The sequence below is a fragment of the Ambystoma mexicanum genome, chromosome 9 (genome assembly GCF_040938575.1).
Source record: "Ambystoma mexicanum isolate Mex_15411 chromosome 9, UKY_AmexF1_1, whole genome shotgun sequence".
Lineage (NCBI taxonomy): Eukaryota > Metazoa > Chordata > Amphibia > Caudata > Ambystomatidae > Ambystoma > Ambystoma mexicanum.
In genome coordinates, this window is record NC_090931.1 from 849,359,094 (window position 1) to 849,381,912 (window position 22,819).

The window sequence follows — 22,819 nt, forward strand, 5'->3', positions numbered from 1 at the left end:
GACAGCTAACAACCGCTAATATAAACTAGAAGGACAAACAGAATTAAACGAATAAAGTAGATCAAAGCAGTGAAATGGTTAATAAGAGTAAATCATACGGAAACAGTAAAGAGATTTAAACTCCTGAAATGGACATAATGCATGCCGAGTGAACGAAGTGAATGGCGTGGATGAATTACTTAGAATAGATAATTACATAGTTCGAATGAATGTGGAAATTGAATTAATATGTAGATCGGATGAGTCTATGGAATGGATGAACATGTTGAGTGGATGAGTGTGTAGAGCGGCTGGGTGTGTAGACCGGATGAGCGTGTAGCGTGGATGAGTGCGTAAATACGGAGAAGCGAGTAGAACGCAGGAGTGCGTAAAACAGATGAATGTCCAGAATGGATGAGCGTAAACGGGATAAGTGTGTAGAACTGATGAGTATCTGGAGCAGATGAGTATGTAGAGCACATCAGTATGGATAACGGATGAATATGGAAGTGCGGAGAGTGTGTAGATCGCTGGAGCAGATGAATGTACAGACCTAGCGAATGTACAGAGCGGAGGAGTGTATAGAGCGGAGGAGTGTATAGAGCAGAGGAGTGGATTGACCGGATGAGAGGATTGAACGGATGAGTGGATAAGTGTACAGAGAGAATGAGTGTACAGAATGGATGAAGGTATAGAAAATACAAGTGTAGAGATGAATATATAGAACAGGATATTGCTGTTGAATGTGTGAAAAGCACGAGTGCTTAATGCAGATGAGTGCGGGGAGCAGATGAGTGCGGGGAACAGATGAGTGCGGGGAGCAGATGAGTGCATAGAGGGGACGAGTGCATAGAGGGGACGAGCGCATAGAGGGGACGAGTGCGTAGAGGGGATGAGTGCATAGAGGGGATGAGTGCGTAGAGGAGATGAGGGCGTTGAGGGGATGAGTGCATAGAGGGGGTGAGTGCGTACAGGGGGTGAGTGCGTAGAGGGGATAAGTGCGTAAAACAGGTGAATGCTTAGTACATGTGAGGGCATAAAGCGGATGAATGCCAGAGCGAACGAGTGCCTGGATCGAACGAGTGCCCAGAGTTAACGGACGTGTTGCGTAGAGAGGACGAGTACGTAGAATGAACAAGCACAGATTGCATCCAATACTGATGAGTGCGCAGAACGGATGAATACGTAGAGCTGCTGAATGCGTAGAGCATGGGGCAGACAGGAGCGCATGCGTGGGGCAGTCAGGAGTGCATACGTGAGGCAGATAGGTGTGCATCCATGGGACAGACAGGAGTTCATGCGTGAGGCAGACAAGAATGCATGTTTGGGGCAGACAAGAATGCACGCATGGGGCAGACAAGAGTGCCGCATGGAACGGACTGGAGTGCATAGAATTGCGTGACGTATATAGTATGGATTGGAATGCAGAGAACGCTTGAAAGAGCATATAACCCACCATGACTGGAGTGCGCATGGCGAACTGGAGCTCGCGGAGCAGACTCGAACGCACGCGGCAAGCCGGAATGCATGAATGTGTGGAGCGGACCGGATTGCATGGAGCACACTGGGATGCATGGAGTGGATAGGAGTGCATGGAACGGACTGGAGCACATAGAATTGACGTGACTTATATAGTATGGCTTGGAATGCAGAGAATGTCTGAAAGGGCATATAACCGATCATATCTCACCACCACGCTTACTCTCTCCTTACATCACCACTCAACTAGAACACAGAGATACTATGACACCATTTGGTATAACTGTTCTCATACCAACATCCGCCGCTCACTCCACATCATTCTAAGTAATCACTGCTGGTTACATACCCCCCAGCCAGGCATTCTCCTCAGGCCTAATGCAGCCACATCCGATCTGGATAAATCCTGCCAGAACGAACACATACTCCTGACCTCTCAACCATCACACCTACCGCTAGAAAGCAGCTATTACACGGATTCCGCACAAGCTGCACACATACCCAGTGCTCACACGCACCTTTTGACTCTCTACTCTCTCTACTGATCTGAACTTCGGTTCCCAAGGGCGTTCAACCAACCAGCGCCTTCAGACCATACAAATGGTATATAAGGCGCTATATAAATGCAAAATAACAATAACAATACTAAATATAGCACACAGAATACAACATTAAGAACACTTTTTGTTATTTCAATTTTCTAACAACATTTTAATTAAATTTTACGCTGTCCTTGCTTCTTTCTTGTCTTTATTGTGTACTCTACAATAGTCCCTGCAGAAGAACGAATAGTGGGTTTAATTCTGCTCAGCAGTCTGCAATATGTAACATGTTTCAGACTGTTGAGCAGAATTAAGCGCCTGTTTTTATTTTTAATAGAATGCGCAATATTTATTATTCACAACAGGAGCCTAAACATTGATGCAGAAGAAAATAAAACTTTACGAGCATCGCAGTCCTATGAACCAAAGGTTAATTGGAATAAATCATCCATCACAATTGGTACAGGTATTACACTACATTTGAACACTTACTTAATATCAAGTTCTCTCCTGTTACTTTTAATTGTCATACATTGTAAAATGTTTGGTTTAAGCCTCCGTTGGAGCTTGGCTGCTGTCTAGTCATGAGGTTTACATCACACAGATGAGCGACAAACATGCATACCATAACTTTCCCAGTTTCTTCCAACAAGCAAATGCATTTTGGGAGTTTCCATTTTGGGAAAACTGCCTCGGCTGAATCACCTGACCCGAATGATGTTTTCAAGGAACGCCCAGGAACGGAATTACATGGTCACAGTGCTCGTCGTGATTGTTTACCATCTTTGAAAGTTGCCTTTTTTTGGCTCATAAAGACCACTGTAAAGCGAGGTTGCCATTGGATGATGGCATTCCCCTTGAGACTATGGGCCTCATTACACGGATGGCGGAGAACCATGGCGCTATTAGCACCATGGTTCATGCCGGTAAAATACCGGCACCGCCTTGGCGGAAAGTGGAATTACCGCCTCTTTCCAAGGTTGGCGGGGCGGTAATTCCCCCTTCCACCATTGCCCTTCCCCATTCACATTTTTGCCCCATAGGGCATAATGGGAATGGGGAAGGCAATAATTACGGTACCGTAATTAGCTCCCTGGGTCCCTTTGCGGGTTGGTTTTTAACGCCTGCGAGAAGCAGGCGTTAAATCCCCCAACCCGCAAAGGGACCTCGTAGTAAGGCGGTAAGGATTTACCGGTACTGGTAAAATACCGGTACCGGTAAACCCTTACCGCCTACCGTGTAATGAGGCCCTATGTTTACACTCATCAATGATACAATGCGTATTTGCTCTTTAATACAGTGGGACTCATCAGCTTCTGTGTGTGTCTTGACTCTACAGTGAAAGGCTGGATGGGTTGCATGGCTTTGTGGCCTATAGGAACTGATGGGAAAGTATCTATTCATGTGTACAATTGAGTGAGAGGTGTTTCTTGTTTGTACTAATCAAAGATTGAGGTGGGATGTTTTGAATAGAATCAATTTACTGTAATAAACAGACTATGGGCCTCATTACGAATAAAGTCATGTGGTAAAAAACAGCTGTAACAGGGCAATAATTCTGTCAATGCCTCATGATCGCATCACCATACTACTGAGGTAGAGGATTTTCCTCCAGCAACATAATGTAGGGAAATATGCCACCTTACTAGAACAAAAAGCTTCGGAATTACCACTGGTGGCAATTCTGCTGAAATCCGACTCCAAACAGTGGTGACTTACACCACCTACCAGCCCTTGTTATCCCACAGTAAATTTGCTGGACCAAGAGGCAGTAACAGTAAATCCATTTGCCAGTATTTTGGTAGGAAACTACAGTAAAATTCTGTAATGAGGGCCTGTATTTCGTTGTGAACAGTATCACTTTACTGCATATTATTTACTATCTAAAGCTTCTTATATATCACCTTTCTCCAAAATACTTCCCAATTGCTAAGGCAAAAAGCACATTTAATCAGAAAAAAAACTGAACATCAAAAACAAGAAACTGCATAACCAAGCACACACAAACAAACAGATCAAACATACATTCTAAGATCACACCGTGAGGCAGCAACACTTAAATTGTAGGATAATGATAAATAATCTTTCAGACACTTTTTAAACAAAAATAAAGCAGAAGAAGAAATCTCATGAAAAAAGGCATTGCACAGTTTGGGAGCTAGTAACGCAAGAGACCGACATCGAGTGGAAGAATGGGGAGGATGTTGTGACAAAAGAAGAAACTGAGAAACTAAGAGAAGAGCACGAGTCTGATGTTAAAGAGAAACAAGATCACAAGGATGACCAGGAGCCATTTTATGAATGCATTTAAAAACAATATATAAGTAATGGAAATCAAATCGAGCTGGAACAGACAGCCATCTAAGTTGATGCAGGTAATGTTATGTCTTGTTATGTTAAAGGTTTTGTACTGTGCCCTGCTGCCACCTGTGTGGTTTCTTGGCGCACTGGCGGATCTGTGATGCACGAAGGGTGGCAAATATGTTAGGAGGACTGAGAGGGAAAAAGAGCAAGAGAGCTGTGATGTCCTGTTGGCAGCTTCAGTCAGAGAAACCGGTCACTGAGTGTAGGTGTGTTTTTTCGGTTAATAGTTGCCAGGTGGTGTTGGGCAAGATTATGAGTGGTTTTGTTTCATTGTTGTGGTGTTGTGAAGTGCTTGCAGAAAGACTAGACACAAAATAACAGAGAGAACTAAATATAGACTAGAACAAGGGGGCATAATAGCCTATCGTGGTAATCCAACATGAAAAGAGCAGGAGATCCTGCTTGGCCCTATGCATCGGATATTCATTCTGACTCTGCAGATGGGAGCATAGCGACTCCAGCTTGGAGCAGATCACACAGCCTTCTGCTTCTGGCACCCGAGAGCTGGCTTCTCCAGCTCCCAATGGGCAGATGGAACGGATACGGTCTGACCCCTCGGTTCTGCAGTGCCGTCCTCATGCCAGGGGCCTGAGGCCTTGAGGACTTTCCTCATCGCCACACATGCATTTTGCATGCAGTAACTTCAAAGCCACACAAACATCTAAAGTAGAAAAGCTATTTTTTCTAAAAGCTAAATTATTTAAGAAACTTGCATTTAGTTTTGATACATTATTTAGTAGAATGGATATGAAAGTTAGGAAGGAAATCTTGAGATTGCAAGTTATTTGGAATTATATTTCTAGTCAAGTGCAGGTTGGTGGAGTGATTGGAGACATTCTCTGTGTTGCACACAATAAAAATGGATCAAGTCATTGTGAAATTATGAATAGTGTTTATTATGCGTAAGATTGTCTACCTGTAACGGGGCATTAGAGGAAGAGCATGTGATAGCGTCTACGTATGAGTAGCTGATGTGTAAACGATTGCCTCTGGAGGGGGTCAGGGGTAGGTGATCAGTGCGCGGCAAGTGAATCTGTGGATGTCTGTCAATGTGTTCCCGTTTATGTGAAGAGAATCTGCTAAGAAATGAGCCTATGGGCAGTGGTAGAAGTGTACCAAAAACGTAGTGGAACTGTGGTCTCGGCAGGGGAGAGGGTAGGCGGGGACATAGTACACCATGTGACCAGGCGTTGCAGCCGGGGCATTGCAATAGTCTAAGTGACTAGTAACTAAGGCTCCAATTATAACTTTACACTTTCCCATGGACATGGATGGATAAATCCTCTATACAGAATGCTGAATATGGTCGTAAAAAGTAGAGGAATGCTAAACAAAAAAATATAAAAGTAGTGGAACACCGCTGCCGACCGTTCCCGCTCACTTCGATCACTGCCTATGGGAGTACATGTCATGCCCGTCATGTGGGGGTCTTCACTATGCATACTTGCCTGTCTGTGGCACTCAGGTTTCTTGGAAGCAACATGGGGTGGGGGAGCAAACCCTGTGCCTTAACTGTTGGGGTGTTAGAGCCTACATATAGGAGTGTGAGAGGCTATTGCGGCTGGGGTAATTTCACGGGGCAGGCAAGGCAGGCAGCTGCCATAGGTGCTGGCACTTTGAGGGTGTCGAAGCAGCTATGGACAGTCTCCCTCCCCAATGCTCAGAGACTAACTTCCAAATTCAGACTGAATGAGCTCTGTTCCTGTTAGTCCTTCTGCACTTGAAGCACATGAGGAGGGACAGGGTGGTTACAGGACTTGAACTGCGGTCTGTCAAATATCTTCTTAAAGCATCTTTTGATTATCACTGGAACACATAAAAATGCAATACAAAATAGTGTACATTGACTGCAGACATGGCATTGATAAGGGAGTGGGCATTTGGGACTGTCTATTGTCTAAGCCAAGTCACGTAAGAAGTGTGAATGATGGCAGAATAGAAATTTGAGTCGGAATAACATGTTCAATGCTTTGTGGAACAATGGCTACACACATGTGACCTTATCATTTATTTTCTTTCACTCTGCATCTTTAGGTCTTCAGAGTACAGTTGTAAAAAACAGACAATCAGCGTCATTACACGGTAGGTGGTAAGGGTTTACCGGTACCGGTAAGGGCACCGGTACCGGTAAACCCTTACCGCCTTACTACGAGTTCCCTTTGCGGGACCCGACCTTAACGGCTGGTTTTACCAGCCGTTAAAGTAAGGTGCCGCAAAGGGACCTTGGTGCTAATTACGGTACCGCAATTTGCGGTACCGTAATTACCACCTTCCCCATTCCCATTATGCCCTATGGGGGCAAAAATGGGAATGGGGAAGGGCCTTGGTGAATGGGGAATTGCCGGCCCCGCTCACCTTGGAGTAGAATTCCAGCATCCACCAAGGTGGACACGTTAAAATACCGGGGGTAAACCATGGCACTAATAGTGCCATGGTTACCGCACAACGTGTAATGAGGCCCAATATGTTTTGAGGGTGATAATACTGTGCACGCTGCTACACAGTGCTTATAGTCTTCCATTCAAGAAGGAGAACACACAGCTACAGTCATTGGGCCTCATTACGGGCATGCCGGTCCAGTAACAACGGTGCCGGTAAGCCTACCGGCATCGTTGTTACCGGACCGGCACACTCTGAGTCTGAGGGTGGCTGCTGTCCCACCCGAAGACTTTCCGGGAAGCACTGGCACCATTATTAACAGTGATGGTGCTTCCGTCATCCCCGTTTCCATTGAGTCCTATGGGACTCAAATGGGAATGAGGATTAACATTTTTCCAGCGCCTGACTTCCAGGAACACCGGGGTCACAATCCCCTGGTGTTTCCATGGAGCCAGGTGCCGGAAAGATTCATGAGTGTGGTGGCAGCCTGCCGGTTTTACCAGCACGGCTACCGCTGGACTTGTAATGATGCCCATTGTCTTTTTGCTCATTAGATTTCTATAACAATAGATATATAATCAACTGTTATTTCCACTTTTCACTTGTGTTGTTATTTCTATGTAGACCACCAAATCTTCTGTTCATTTCCATGTGCCTGGGAATCTCTGCATTCTAACCTTTAAGCTTGTCTTTCATCTATTGAATATTGACTGACTTCTAACTCTCTCCATCTAAATTCTGCTACAACAGTACTCTTGTTCGTTGCTTCCTCTCTACCCCCTCTTCTTTTCCTCTCCCCTACATCTTTTTCCCTCCATCCCATCTTTCTCTCTCTACCTCGACATTACATTTGATTCTCCCCTTTCATTTGCCCCTCGTATCTCACAGCCTGCTCAATTATGTTCCTTACATCTTTTAATACGCAATGGGCCTCATTCGAGGTGGGAGGTAAGGGATTACCGGCACCGGTAAGGGCACCAGTGCCGGTAATCCCTTACCTCCCTACTACGAGTTCCCATTGTGGGTCCTTCCTTAATGCCTGGTTTTTGCAGGAGTTAAGGACGGGACCCGCAAAGGGACTCTAGAGCTAATAACGGTACCACAATTTGCGGTACCGTTATTAGCGCCTTTACCATTCCCATTGAGCCCTATGGGGGCTCAAATGGGAATGGGGAAAGGCCCTGGTGAATAGGGAATTACTGGTCCCTCCGACCTCGGAATTGACCGGTAATTGCTCCATTCACCAGGGCGGAGTCAGAAGGGTTTTGGAGGCAGCCATGGAGCACCTCCAAACTCTTAATGAGGCCCAATGTGCGACAGGGTCCCTGTAATTTTTCTGAACATCCCACTAGCCTAGCACATCATTTTATACATTCAAAAAGCAGTGGGAGCCTCAATGCTTCGTTCCCGGTTCTAAACCCGGTTGCCCACCACACACGAACCCACGAACCCACGAACCCACGAACCGCGCGAGACAACCGCTTTCTCAAATCTACGACTTTGGAGTACATGATGGGACAAGGCACAGCCAGAGGTATATCACTGCATATGGCAGGCTAGACACTGAGACGCTGTGCACATGAGGACACGTGAAAAGACGTGTAGCTCCGCTCAGGCTTGTAACTATCGCCCCAGGCCTGATCAGGTAGCGCCCCCCTGCGAGGGTTCTATTGCTTTATTCTTCTATGATATGATATGATATGTTATTTATAACGCGCTTAATACCCAGAGGTTTCTAAGCGCGGACCCGGGGATCGAACCTGTGTAACTCTGTGTCGTCTTGCTACCAAGGCGAGCACGTTGCCGATGAGCTATCCTCCCGAGCTATCCGTTTTATATGCCATCTTCCCCCTTGCGATTCTTTATCTCGTGCCCCTCGATGCCACTATGGGATGGCTCCTGCATATCTTTCTACTCTTGTTCTTGGCATCAGCTCACTCACTCTATGCCTTCATCATCTCAATGTTTACAATCTGTTCAGCATCATCCCTCTGCCCGATCACGTGTCCATTCTCTTCCCCCTTCACCTCCTAAACTATGGAATTCTCTTCCACTCTCTGTCCGTTCCTGTACCGCGCTCTCTTCCTTTGCATTCACTTAAAAAAGTACTTTCTTTCTTCTCCATAATGGACCTCCACCTGTACTATAGTTTCATTTTGCTCAGAGCTTTGGCGATAAGTGAAGTATAGATACAAAGAGAGATGCGAATCCGGTTGGATAATCGTGTGATCTGCATACTGTTCAAGCAATCGAGCCAACAAGATTATTATGTTAGCGCTTGAAGCCCAAACCGTAACACATGTTTGCACAAGCGACAGCTGGAAAGATAAGTCCCCACGTTCCTCAACTGCAGGCTGGGCTCACATCCCAGTTATGCCGCACACACATGTATGATCCTGGGCACATCAGTTAAGCTCACTGTGCTTTATTTGGCAACATTTGGAGAATGTGGAGTATCCCAGGTTGCAGCGCATTCCCTTACAAAAAGGCCACACTCGTTGTTATCTAAACTGTAGTGTGGCAGCACAAATAAGAGCAGTGGTCAATGGCATAGTGCTTGCCACAACGTTATTTGGCTATTGGGCTGCACATGGCAGCTCCTTGTAATGCCCTTTCCACTATGCCCAGTGTATCAAAGGCTGTGATGACACTGTTGATGGTCTATGGCATCATTTCCGGTGATGTCATTACTCAGGCAAATTGGGGGAGGTTAGGGCTTTACTTTTGTCCCAGGCGCTCTTGGATATCCTAGGACCATCCCTGGAGTGGGATCTAACTGGTCAGCGCCTTTTACGCACAACGGTGTTAAAAGTGTGTTAATGTTTTGGCCCCTTACATTCATCGTGGGGAGCTGGGAACTGTTATTTTCTCTACAAAAGAAATCTCGTGCAAAGACGGATGTTTATTTAATGTAAAATGAAATAGTCTGCCTTTTGTTTTCGCTGCAGCCACTAAGCAACGGGGCACAAGACTGCAGTCGTTGTGAAGGTGGTAGATGGAGGGCCAAAGACAGGGGTAACATATGAGGACGCAACAACGGTGCATTATTGTGTGGCCTGCTTTTAAAAATCTTTGTTTCTGCTTCCTCGTTGAATTGGAAGCAGTCACGACTACAAATCCCAGATTGCACTGAATTGCTGAATGAAGCCATGTGATTGGAAATAAAATGTCAAGGTGGCATGGGGTCTTCTGGTCACCACACGTTGTGCACCGCGAGACAGAACATTTATTCGCACAAGCTGGCGATACATATATATTTGTACTTTTTTCTTTCTTTGGTGCTCTCCAAATTTTCGGCAAAGGAGACCGCAAGTTAAGGTAAATTGATGGATTAAAGTTACAGTAATAACAGGCGGAACTGCCAATGTTTGATGGCGTGGGCGACAGGGCACAATATCCTAGGGAAATGAAAACATGCATACAAAGAGGTAGAACGCCACTATTCACAAAGCCAACACTGTTGCATTGTGCATAATGTAAATATGCTATTTGGTACAACAAATTCTCTGAACAAAGAACCATTTGTTATTTCCAAATGTATCAGTACCTCTGAGGATATCAGTTGCAATTCCATTTGCTGATTGTGAGAGGTGTTTGCGTACGCTACATCTGAAAAAAGCATGCATTTTCTTTAATGGCTGAAGACAGATTGTCTCTTGTTATGCTTTCAATTAAAAGAACGATTGAAGAAAAATTCATTTCGAAGCCGAAATACATATTCTTTCAGCCACATAATCAAGGCGAGTTTCCTCCTTTTATTTATTTATTTATATACAGGGAGGAACAATGCTCTTTCGATCACAAAAGAACGTACTGTAGATAAGGAATCAGATTTGACCGGAAGCAGTGAGCCTCTCACAAGGGAGAATGCGCATGTGCGTGACAATGCTAATCAAAGTGAATACATGTAAAATATTGTCGACTACTTTGCTGTGTCTACTTAAAGTTAATACTCCACCTGTACAGGGTTAATAAAAAAAACACATTTTCTTGATATGTAAATAATAATAATGTAATGGAGGGGTTTGCAGTTTTGGGCTAAGGGCACATCCGAGTGTTTCACCGTGAGCACTATATTGGGGGTCGTTATGAGTATGGAGGCACCATGGCTGCCTCCAAACCCGGGTCCGGTGTCTCTGAATGGGGACTTACCGGGTCATTCCAAACATGGAGGACCCTGTAAGTCCACATTCAGAAAACCATTCCCCATTCCCATTCGAGCCCCCATAGGGGAAGGAGCTAACAACGGGCCCGCAAATTGCGGGCCCGTTATTAGCTCCAAAGTCCCTTAACGGGTCCCGCTAAGAACGGCTGGTCAGACCAGCGGTTCCTGGTGGGACCTGCTAAGGGACCTCGGAATGTGGCGGTAGGGGGTTAACGGCACCGGCATCCTTACCGTGCCATTAACCCCCTACCGCCATACTCGGAATGAGGCCCATTGTCATGCCCTGATTGTAGGCCCTATATACACAACTACCTGTATACACAACTACTGTTGCGTGAGTTGCTGTGTTGACCTGTGAATGGGGCTCAGTGAGTGTGTGAGTCTCAGTGTATAAGTCAATGGGCTTGACAGCCACTGCACATACAAGCATGTGTGTGAGTGGCTGTGTAGCCTGTGTATGGGACTCCACGTATGTGTCAGTCTCTGTATATGAGACATTGGCTGTGAGAGCCTTTGTACAGTGCACAGCTGTGGCAGCCTGTGAACAGGAGTACCTGTGTTTGAGTTGCTGTGTATATTTCTCCTACTTTACCTGCTCCCACTCTCTCTCTTTTCCTCCATCTTTTCTTCCCCTTTCACCTCAGGCCCTAATCTTGGCATTATCTCTGATCCTTCACTTCTCTTCTCTCTTCATATTTCTTCTATTGCTCGCTCCTGTCGCTAAGCTTTGATTAACATTTATTGCGCTCGCCCCTATCCTTCTTTTCATGCTACTAAACTTCTTCTCTTTACTCTTGTGTTTTCCCGTTTTGGCTATTGCTCATCATTACTGTTAGGTCTTCCTGTTTGTCACTTGTTTTCCTCTTCGCTCCATCTACAATTCTTCTGTTCGTCTTCTTTTTTCCTTATCCCCTAGATCAGTGGTCTTCAAACATTTTTGGCCTGGGCCCCCCTTGAACAGAATTTGGGCAGGCCGGGCCCCCCAAAAATGCCAAATGGACAGTATGTATTGCGTGCCCTCACTGCTCCCTACTCCCAGTACAGTCCCTGGGCTCTCCCACCTGCTCCCATCAGAGTCGCTGGGCTCCCTCATCCCACTCCTACCCAGTCCGTGGGCTCTCCTCACCCATCACACACTCTGGGCTCTCCCCACCCTGCTCCCATGACTATCCCAATGGGTCCCACCCATCCTGCTCCCACCACTGTCCCTGGGCTCCCCGCATCCCATTCCCAACAAAGTCGGAGGGCCAGTGGTGGCTGGTGAATTTTTTAAGTGGAGGTGCATAACTATTTCCCCAAAAAATGCCATAGCGACCAGGCGAAGCGAGGGAGCCCAAACCAATCAAGGTGGGTTCGGGGGTTGTTTAATGGGTTAAAATGTTGCATTGTGGCGCATACTTTACAAAATAAATGGGTAAATAGCCACACAGTTTGCAATTGGTTCTGGGGGGCCAAGGGGCATTCATGACATTTTTTACTGGACATCTATGATAGATGCCCAGTAAAAAGATACCATCCATGTACCCTGGGCCCCACAGCGCCTCAGAAGGAGACCCGATGTTGCCATGCGGGTAGTTGGATTGTGTAACAAAGGCATTTAGGTATTTTTAAAATGCCTTTGTTGTACAACCCTCCTTCCCCCTTCTATTCCCCCCTCTATCCACCACTTGCCAAAATCAGCTCAACGGACCAAAACAAACTAACATACACACACACATTCATACAGCAATCACTCTATCATTCACACAAGCATCCATCACCATACACTCACTCATAACACAAGCATACAAATGTTTAAATAAACAAAAATGAACATAAACATACCTTCTGCATTGGCCTTCACGTGGGTGCTTAAACGCTCTGCTCCAGGCTGCTCTGACCGTATGCGCGAGTAGGCGCAGGATATCCCCCTCACACTTACAGACAGGCAGTGCCCCAGCCAGCCTTTCCAATGAGCTATATAATGCTGGTAAAGCAAAACGCCCCAGCCTTGCATGGCTCAGTGAGCATGTGCTGCTGGGGAACTGAACTGTCAAAGGGAAATAGTGTTTTCCTTTAACAGTTTAGCCAGCCCAGGAGCCCCTCCTCAGCTGGAAAAAGCAGCTGATGGAGTGCTCATTGTTTCACCTGACTGGCTCCTTAGCTCCTCCATAATGTGTGACGGGGCCACTGAGCAGGCGCCCCTCACCATTATGGATGAGCCGCCAGGCTCCGACTGGCCTATAGGGCAATAGGGCAATGCCTGTATCAAAAATGCAAAATGCTAGTGTGGGCCAGTCAAAATGGGCCACCTTTTTGGCAAATGTGGGCCAGTTTGATGAGTTACTTCACTATGCAGTTAGAAATGTTGACCATTGTTGCCGAATAAATATTCTTTAAATATCACAATGTACTTTCATTTTAACACAAAGCACCCCCTTGGGTACTGGTCAGTCTGTGACTAAAGGAATGAATATCCCTTTACAACTGCAGGCCACTTTTTCATTGATGCCTGAGACAGTTTCATGCTTCAGCCCGACCATGTGAGCCACCCCTGCCCATTTCGTCCAATCTAAAAAAACAATGTTCTTTTTTTTTACATTTCATGCTGGGCTCTCACGGCCCCCCAGGGATGCGGGGGTGCGACCCACAGTTTGAATACCGTTGCCCTAGATTTTCTATTACATCTTCTTTGCTTTCCATTTCACTCCTCCCTTTTGAATCTCATCTTTTGTATCACTTTCTTTCGATTGCTTTTAAATGTACTCATGGCTTGTCCCAGTCTTATCTTTCTACCTTACTTTCTTCTTATAGTCCTATGCCATCTTTACGATCCCAGAATGTATTTCTTCTTACTGTTCCGAAGCCTCCCTGTGCTTCATCTCGTTTCCGTTCCTTTACTTTGTTGGCTCTTAAACATTGGACCGCCCTTCCTCTCCCCCTTTGCTCTTCTCCATCTCTTTGTATCATTCAAACAAATCATAAACTGTATCTTGTTTCTTCTCTTGTTTCCTAGAAGTTCTTTTGTCTTTTCTGCTGATGTAATCTGGATCCGTTTGTATCACTGATTGAACTGTTTTTGAATTGTTTGATTGTTCAGCGCCTTTGGCGAAAGGTGCTTTATACATTTAATAAAAATACAAAATACACATGTAAGTGCCTAGTTGTGAGTGTCTCCGGCAGCCTGGGAGCAGGAGTACCTGTTTGTGAGTTGCTGTGGCGACAGCTGTATAGGACTGACTGGGCGTGCCAGTCAGTGTAGATGAGTGAGCAGTTTGGGCATAGCTTCTCCATTTTTGCAGGATCCCCAGGGTCTGCAGAGTAACCGTGAGAGAAAATACAACTACATTTTATCAAATTTGCATTAGGGAGAGAGAGGCTGTCATTCGTTCTTTAGCTAAAATGTAGTCATTGTAGTTGCAAAGAATGTACAAATATTTTGATTCTTTTCAAATGGACAGGTTTGAGTCTCTGCGCCCCACACAGTGTTACGTATGGGTCAGAGACACACGCCACCTACATCACTCTCATCCTTTTGTGATCCATGGCACGTGAGACACCTGATTTTGTTTTGGGTGGATGAGAGCCCATTGAAGTGTAAGAGTGTGCAACAGGCTTTGGGGCAGAGTGAACTGATTGGATGGTGGCACCCGCCAAAAGAGCGTGAGATGCGAGGTATGCGCCCAAGTCCCTGTGGAGTCGTTTTGGCTAGATCTGCCATTATACCACAATTTTTATTGTGATGAAGGGCACTGGAAAATCTGGCCTTTTGAGCACACAGAAGGCCGCTTAACGCTCGCAGTCTGATTCTGGCCAATGGGTGTGTGACCCTACGCCCTGCCCATTTCCTGGGCAGGGACAGGTAAGGAACTTTCCTCAGCCCTCACCTAGTGCATGTGTTTTGCTGCCATCTCCAGGGAGTCCTGGAAAAAAGATCGTGATATACCCGGATTGACTAAAGTCCAGTGTTTCAAAAAATGCTTATGTGGGTGTGTTCCTTTGTCTGAATGTATGTGTGTGGGAGATTATCTATGTGTGAGATAGAGTTTGAGACATGGTGTGCGCCTGTGTGAGTGAGCGAGACATAGGGCCTAATTCACAGAACATGTTCCTATGGGATACAACTCTTCTGTGAATCAGGCCCATTGTGTGTGTTTGTATTCAGCATGAATGTATTTGTGAGGGAATTAAAGTGTGCAATTGTATCGTACTTTATCTGAGGTATCAGTGGTGTGCTGCAGGCCTTCTGCCCTGCCATGAATGTGGTGGCAGAGGCACACCGGATGCCCAACAGGGAAAGGTCATGGAAAGGATTAACAATATATGTGACTTATTCTGGAGAACAGAGCGCATGACAATCTTTTACAGTGGGAACATTCATGGCATACTGCGGGCATAGCGAGCATGAAACTTTTTACATTGGAAATCATGGTATATTTTGGGAACAGGGAGCATAAAATCATTCTAACCTGGTAATGAGCGTGCAATACCTTAGACACAGAGAAAATGAACACGTTTTAGACAGCAGCACAATGTGGTAAGGACAATGCTGCCATATATTGCTACAGGCAGCATGGGAATAAATCCTTGACAGTTACAATAACGGCATGCAGGTGCATGGGCCACATGTCAATGCCTTCCTAGAACAGCATGTTGTTTTTAATTGGAAGTGATAACTTGAGTGTTTTCCTAGAGAGGCAGTACTGGCATATATTGGCACAGCCAGTACAGAGATGTTGTTTTACAGTGAAAATACTGAGATTAGTGGGTACAGGCAGAATGAGTTTTTCTTACAGTGGCAATGGTGGAATATATTGGTGCAATTATTGAGCAGAGCCAGCAAGATTGTTTTCTTAAAGTGGCAATACTGGCATATATTGATACATCCATCATGGAAACATCTTCTTACGGTAGTTATATTGACATTTTTGGGCACAGCCAAGATGAGTGTGTTCTTACAGTTACAACACTGGTGTATATTTGCACACCCAGAATGTCGATGTCTTCTTTTAGTGACAATAGTTGTGATATTGTACACATTCAACAGGAGTGTGTTCTTACAGTGTCTCTACTGGCTTATGTTTTAAGCACAGCTATCATGAGCATGTGCTTGCTTGTGCTGGCATATATGTGGCACAGACATCATGCATATTCAGTGGAAAATGCTCCTGGGTACTGTTCGTGACCTGGTATCTATTGTGTTTTCTTTAGTTACCCTACAGAACCATATTGAATTTGTAGTGCCTTTAAAATTACAATGCACCATTTAAAGACATTTGTTTAAAAATGCTCACCACCTCACACATTCTAGGAGTTTTTTTAGACTCCTTCATCTTACGCATTACTGCAAAATATTCATGAACCTCCAGTTAAACAGTTCACCACCTGCCACTGCGAGTGAGTGGGTGTGACAGCCTTTGGATACGAGTGTCAGTGGACCCAGTAAAGCATGCTGGACTTTGAATGCTGCACATGCAAAGCGTGTCCACACAAAATAACAAAGCTCAATTTTTGGCTGATTCCTGTCCAAGAGCCCATCATTTCACATGTGCGGTTAACCAAATGTCTCAAATTGAATTGTAGAGATTAAGAAAAGAAAAATCTCAGAAACCCTCTGGTTCTCTTTTAAAGGACATTAACATATCCAGGAAGAGCAAGAGGGGAGGGGGCTATGAAGTGCCCCTGGGGCTCAAGGATGCATCTCCTGACCAACACAGAATGTATTTGAGGAATGCTCAGCCATTGATTTCAAATGTTTTCCTCTGCTTAACATGCTGGAATTGAGCGAGCTGGAGCAGGGCAGGCGGAAAGAACGGGAACATTTTCAGAAAGGTTAGCAGTGCCCTGGGGACATTAAGATGTATGGTTAGTAATATTGCATTGATTTGATGTCACGGTCTACTGTCCATTTGGGAGCTACAAACACATCATTTTTAAGCCTGCTTCATATCAATATCTTTTATCGTCGCTGGACTTTCCCATACGGAGTGTTTCTACATGGATCAGGGCCGGAGATTCACAGCATCCAGGGGAAATAATTTGCTAAGTCTTAGCACCAAGGGACACATTTATCATGGCGATGTAGAGGAGCAGGTGGACACGTCATCCCTAGCTCCCGCCCCCTCACCTCCATCATATTGGAACAGCAGGAGAAGAGCCCTTTGTGGGACACCAGGTATTGTCCCAAAACTGCATTGAGTGTATGAGAGATGATATGCACGCGGACAACCGTATCAAATGTGCTCTCGCACTGAAAGGGTGGAAGGAAGTCTGCATGCACCATTGAACATCGAAGAGCTATAAGTGAAATCTGACGATAGCAGAGTGACGACATGAGGGAAAGACACAAAGACACACTGAAATGCTATGAAAATACTTAAAGGATAAGATGTAACTGGAAGTGATAAGAGAACCATGTAATCGAAGATGAAGAAATCATATGCATCAAAGAAATAAGTGATAAGAGATGAAATGAATGTACATGCGCAGAAACGCAAGGTAGCTGAGACAAATAGAAGCATGCTGCAGAATAAAATATAACGTGGCTAAGGCGAGCATGATGGAAAGATGGACATCTGAAATGTGTTGAAAACAATCAAACTACCTCAGAGACAGACCAGGGCTGTAGAGTCAGGAGATGCTGGAAAACAGTTTTATGTGAGGAATAAAGAGGAGTCTATTGGCCTAGGATCAAGGATGCCACGTCAAGGAATAATTAAAAGGCACAAAGGGAGTCAAGATGATAGGCCATTCATGTAAGACATATTTCTCTTAGACTAAACAAAGAAGAATACATCTGCAAGAGCCAAGTATTGGACAATCAAGGATGCGAAAAGCCTATGCAAGGAGTAGTAAGCAAGTCTCCAAAGGCCCAGAGTAGTAATGACACCCAGCTTAATTAAATCAAATAGCAGTAAATAAAAGGACAAAATGGACAAAATCGTGGTCTCCTCGCACGTGACTCAGAAGTCAAAAACAAGGGCTATTCATTAAGCTCCAGATGAAGATAATGGTGTACCTACACTCCCTTGAAGGTCTCAGAACAGAGAGCAGGCTGCAAGGTCAACTGTAAAGAAGGAGCCTTCACTGGGGCCTGACCGATGATAGATGATGGACTAATTGGACAAGTGGGTAGCAGTCTCATGTTGCTCTGCATCTGTGTTTCGGTTTGCTAGCATGCTGTAAATGAGCCGAAGGTCAAAGGTTGTGAGAGAATGCCAATCAATCAGAGGGTCTATGTAGCAACATGCTATGCAATGATGCTGCACAGGCCAAACTGCTGCTGTTATTCTGCTATAATCTGTATTATACGTATTTAGAGGTGGTTCAAGGTGGGCCTACTAAATAAGGAGAATCCAGTGATATTACTAATACTTATATGATATGTAGGCATTTATGTTCCCTCAACCAATTCCTCACTTCAATATGTTTAATAGTTCACAACATAGTGTCGGGGGGAAATTCTCCCGGGGTCGGCTGGGCCGTCCGCGGACCTCCGGGCAGGGAGGCCCCAACTCCTCTCGTATATCCCAAAAAATGAGTATGAGGCACACGCAAGAAGCAAGGTGATTCTGCTGTTTATTAAACAAAATGGCAGGGATGGGTCAAGGATCGTACGCGTCCGTCCTGACACTATCGCCACTCTGGATTGGTTCCTCGAGTGGTAGGGTTAGTATAACATACGTATAGAGAACGTTGTTAGTGGTTGAGGGTCAGTCAGGTGGTATACTTGGGTTGTCCCTTCAATTTGATACATGAAAATTGTTACATGAAGACCCCTGAGGATTGGCTAATGTTAATGGTGTCAGTGATAAGAGCCCCATGTTCTGATTGGTCCACTCACGAGCCCCCCAGTCTGGGACCATCGCTGTTCCCAGCTCGCGGTGCACCTGTCATTTGCAACAATGTATCACTATGGGTATGTGTAGACAATGTGAGGATTTATTCATATGCTGGAAGACAGACTACTCCCACTGCCGCAGATGTCCATTGAGTCGCTTAATTGTATCTGCCTGTGTCTTAAAACGTGGGATCCAGGCGCCTCCCTCCTCCTGGGCCTGGCACCCTGTCAGGTTCGGCTTGGTCACGTGAGGTGAGACCGTGGTTGAGGCAGAATTCTCCACATTTAATATTGCATTTTCCACTGTGTGCCTGGCTTAATTTGCAGGTGTGACCTTGGCGTCGGCTTGCGGCATGCGAGTTTGCAACATTGTGCCCTTGACTGTCTGCTCTCGCCGGGCTCATTCTGCAGGGTCAGCAACTGTACTCTTGCTCATTCAATGTTCATGGAAGCTCTTGCTTGCGGCCTACTTGGGCCTGGTGCATAGGTAGAGACGTTTGATGCACGGCGCTTTAGGTTATGGTATCATATTGCTTTATCCCCAGTATCATGTCTTCGTTATATTTCTCATTGCAATGCATGGGTTTAGAAGAAGCGTGAGCAAGAATTTTAGATGAGTTCATCGTGCGTCTTGCGTTTCTGCATTTTGAAAAACCTATGTGAAAAATAATAAAGATGCGCGTCAGTGGGTGTGTCCGTCACCTACGTCATAGCACTGAATATGTTCTTCGTGTGGATTGGTGTGGGAGTGTCTAGTGTGCATGTTTGCACGGGTGTGCTGACCGTTGGCTAGGTCATCATGGCATCTCTAACGATGTGTTCATTTACTGTTGAATGGTTCAGTCGAGTTCATCCATGCCGCAGGTGTCGGCATGTGCAGGGCAGGCTGGTGGGCACATCCGTATGTTCCTGTACCAGGGTATCTGGTCATCTGGTAGATGGGCAAACTCCTCTCGTGGCGGGTGTCTGGGCCGCGATCCTCTAGGCCAGGGGTGTGAGGGGATTGGTGGGAGCCTTTTGTTCCATTCTCCCACTTCAGTAGGATGACATCATAGCTGACGTACGTTGAGGTATAAAACCTTTGTATAATCCAAATTGAAGTGTGAGTGCATGGACTACAGTTTGTTGTTCACCAGATTGCCCTATTTTATTCTGAGCTGACAATAAAGTGTTACTTTGCCATATTCGTTGAGTCTGCCCAGTTATTTGGCTCTGAGATCCTTATTGGTAATTCCATCTAGCATGTGAGACACTTTTACATGCGTTGGCCGTACGCTGACCCTGTGGAGAAAACATCTTCTAGAGAGTTAACTCTCAATGCATCTTAATATCCTGTCTACTTACATATTCTCTGTGCAAGGGCTGGATTGGTCAGTGAGATTGCTTAGCAAGTTTAGCGCTTGAATCAGTAGTCACTTCTACAGCTCGCAGTTACAGGTTCAAATCCAGGCGCAACAGACTTAGCCCTTCATTCTTTTCAGATTGATTACCTGGGTGGTAATGAAGCGTTAAGCACCCATTCCCGGGGCTGGAACAGGTAATAACAGCACAGGGCCCGAGATAAAGGCCTGGGCGTACATTTTATGTACTCAATGTACGGTTCATTGAATGAAAATATTGGCACGAGATGGCTGCCATACAGAGATGGCTCCATACAGAGCCCTCTTCCATTTCCATGGTGTTCACGGAGCAGTAGCAGCAGCGCTGAGGTGATATCTGCCAAAGTAAAGAGGTAAGTGGGGTGGGCGGTACAGGAACATTAAAAGAAAAAGGAGGGTGAGGGGAAGATGGCCGTGCCATGGAACGCAGGCTTGGATCGGTGGATTCAGCCTGAGATCAAAGGAACCTGATTGGCTGCTCCCCCCCATCCCTGGTGCCAATAATAACTATCGCTACTGAGGGAAGAGTCTTGCAAGAGGTGCCATATAATAAAGTATTATTGTTTTATCACGTGTATTATGAGCTGCTTTCGACGGGGCACCCAGTTTTAACAAGTGTACAATTTCTTGAGCGATACCAGTGCCACACATCTAAAATTTTAAATCGACACCATGTACATAACTACCATTCCCACAGGTTGGGGCAATACAGTAAGACGCAAATGATAAAAGTTAATAAAAACGTGCTGCTGGTTGGCACAGATTTGCCATTGGTAATTCTTATTTTATGTATTGGTGTATTTCTTTGTATAGCTCTAAAAAGCAACATTCGATTGTGCTGTTTGGAGCAACACAAAAAATGTTCTATTGGAAAATACAAATGTATACACATTGTTCAACACATATTATATGCAAGCACTGTGATGTGTATGCACCTAATGTGAAACGTTCATATAAATATACACTTTGACACACATTCATGCCAAACACACTATGAACCAAACCAAAGCCTATGGCGAAAGCTGAAGCCCAACACTGTGATACTTTCACATGGATAGTAGAATCCTGCTCCAATGGGCCACAGCATCAGTAAACACCACTGGAGCGGGCTTGGTTCTCAGCTCTGCTGCACTCCTGCTTTACATAACATCTACAAGGGTCTCTGCTTACCAGTCAGGTTCTTGAGACCGAGCTCCTTGAGTCCGAAGTTGCCATCCTTGCGATAGTTGAGGAAAATCGCCAGCGCGTAGCGGTCTTCGTAGAGCTTCGTCCCGCGGATGATGCGCAGGTTCTCCAGAGGCAAGTAGTCAAACTGGTTGAGGGCCACAATCACATAGCCAGTGACTTCCCGGATAGACTGCAATGAAGAAGAGAAGTTCGGCCATCAGGAGGTTTACCAAAGGAGGTGTTCAGGACTGCCAAACACTCATCTGTCTAAGCCCAAGGAAGGGAGGACATTATTGATTGTTTTCTAAAGTTACTGAAATTTGTCTGAAATAACTAATGTGTGTACATTTCAAAGAACAATAACAGAATACTGAAATATTTAGATTACTAGGTGAATAAGAGTCGCTCAGTAGAAAGTTACAACTTAAAATCAACATTACACTCTTGAGGTTTAATGTGGTTTAACCTTCCACAATAATGTTGTATATATCATGTAGGAAAGAGTATTTTTTTTTAATGTGTATTGCCTGCTGAAATTCGTTCCAGAGTATCAAACAATGTATGATGGATAACTGACAGCAATCTATTCTATACCTTGAAATGCTGAAAGGCCATTCCCATTGGACAATATTTGGACTACGTTATGTTATAGACCAATAAAGTCTGCAGATTAGTTCGTGTAGCCCACAGATTATTCAGAGCACTGCATTCCATGGCTACTGGCAGCACAGGTTTAACCACAGCCAACTCCTTGCAACTGCACAAGCAGATGTACGTACTCAGACATACTATATGCTATGTCCTATCAAAAACGATGCACATTGCAACAGCTTTATAGATCGCACCCATGGGCTGTATTGGGCATCATGTGCCCGTAAATCTCATTAAACACCTTCACTTCCCTTGGCCTTTTAACTTGCGGCTCAAGGTCGATAGCACCTGGCGTGGTAATCGAGCCAGATCTATGATGCTTAATTAGTACCCGGAGAGAGTCAAGCAGAATGCAACACGCATTCTGATTGGCTCTCGCTGGGTCCTTACCCAGCCGAGAATCTTTTGATTCTCGGCCGGGACTCGAGCTGCCTTGTCCTCGGCGGGTGGGCCTGGCAGCCCCTCAGCCAATGAGGAGGCTCGAAGCGGGGCCATCCCCGCTCTGAGCCTCCCCACGGCTGAGAGGCTGCCTATGCCCCCCGCTGGGGACTCGGGTAAGCTTTTTTTTTCCCTTCTCTCCCTCCTCCCTACCCCACCCCACTTACCTTCTTGCTCCTGCGTCCACACAGCTGGAGGCTTCCATCGTCCCCTGGCAGGGACGAAGATATGTTTTTAATTTTTTTATTTTTCTCCCCACTTCCCCTCCCTCCCGCTCTTCAAACCCACTTACCTTCTGCTTCTTTTTTTTCGGGAGCGGACGCGCTGGGAACGCCATGGAAGGCCGCCATGGAAAGAGAAAACGGACTCCCGTTTTCCCTTTCCCGGCGGCCATTTTCTTGTTTGTTTTTTTTTTTTCTGTCCCGAAACGCTGCAGCTTTTTGGCACACAAAAAAAT

At 45.5% G+C, this 22,819-nt stretch overlaps 1 protein-coding gene across 4 annotated transcripts in view; it reads right to left on the reverse strand.

Annotated features, from left to right (window-relative positions):
* ERBB4 (erb-b2 receptor tyrosine kinase 4) overlaps positions 1–22,819 on the reverse strand; it is a 2,687,977-nt gene that overhangs the window by 1,179,053 nt on the left and 1,486,105 nt on the right. For all 4 annotated transcript variants that reach the window (XM_069615918.1, XM_069615916.1, XM_069615919.1 and 1 more), the window contains exon 3: positions 21,277–21,463. In XM_069615918.1, coding sequence (XP_069472019.1) covers positions 21,277–21,463 — 187 coding nt within the window. The remainder of the gene's footprint in view (positions 1–21,276; positions 21,464–22,819) is intronic.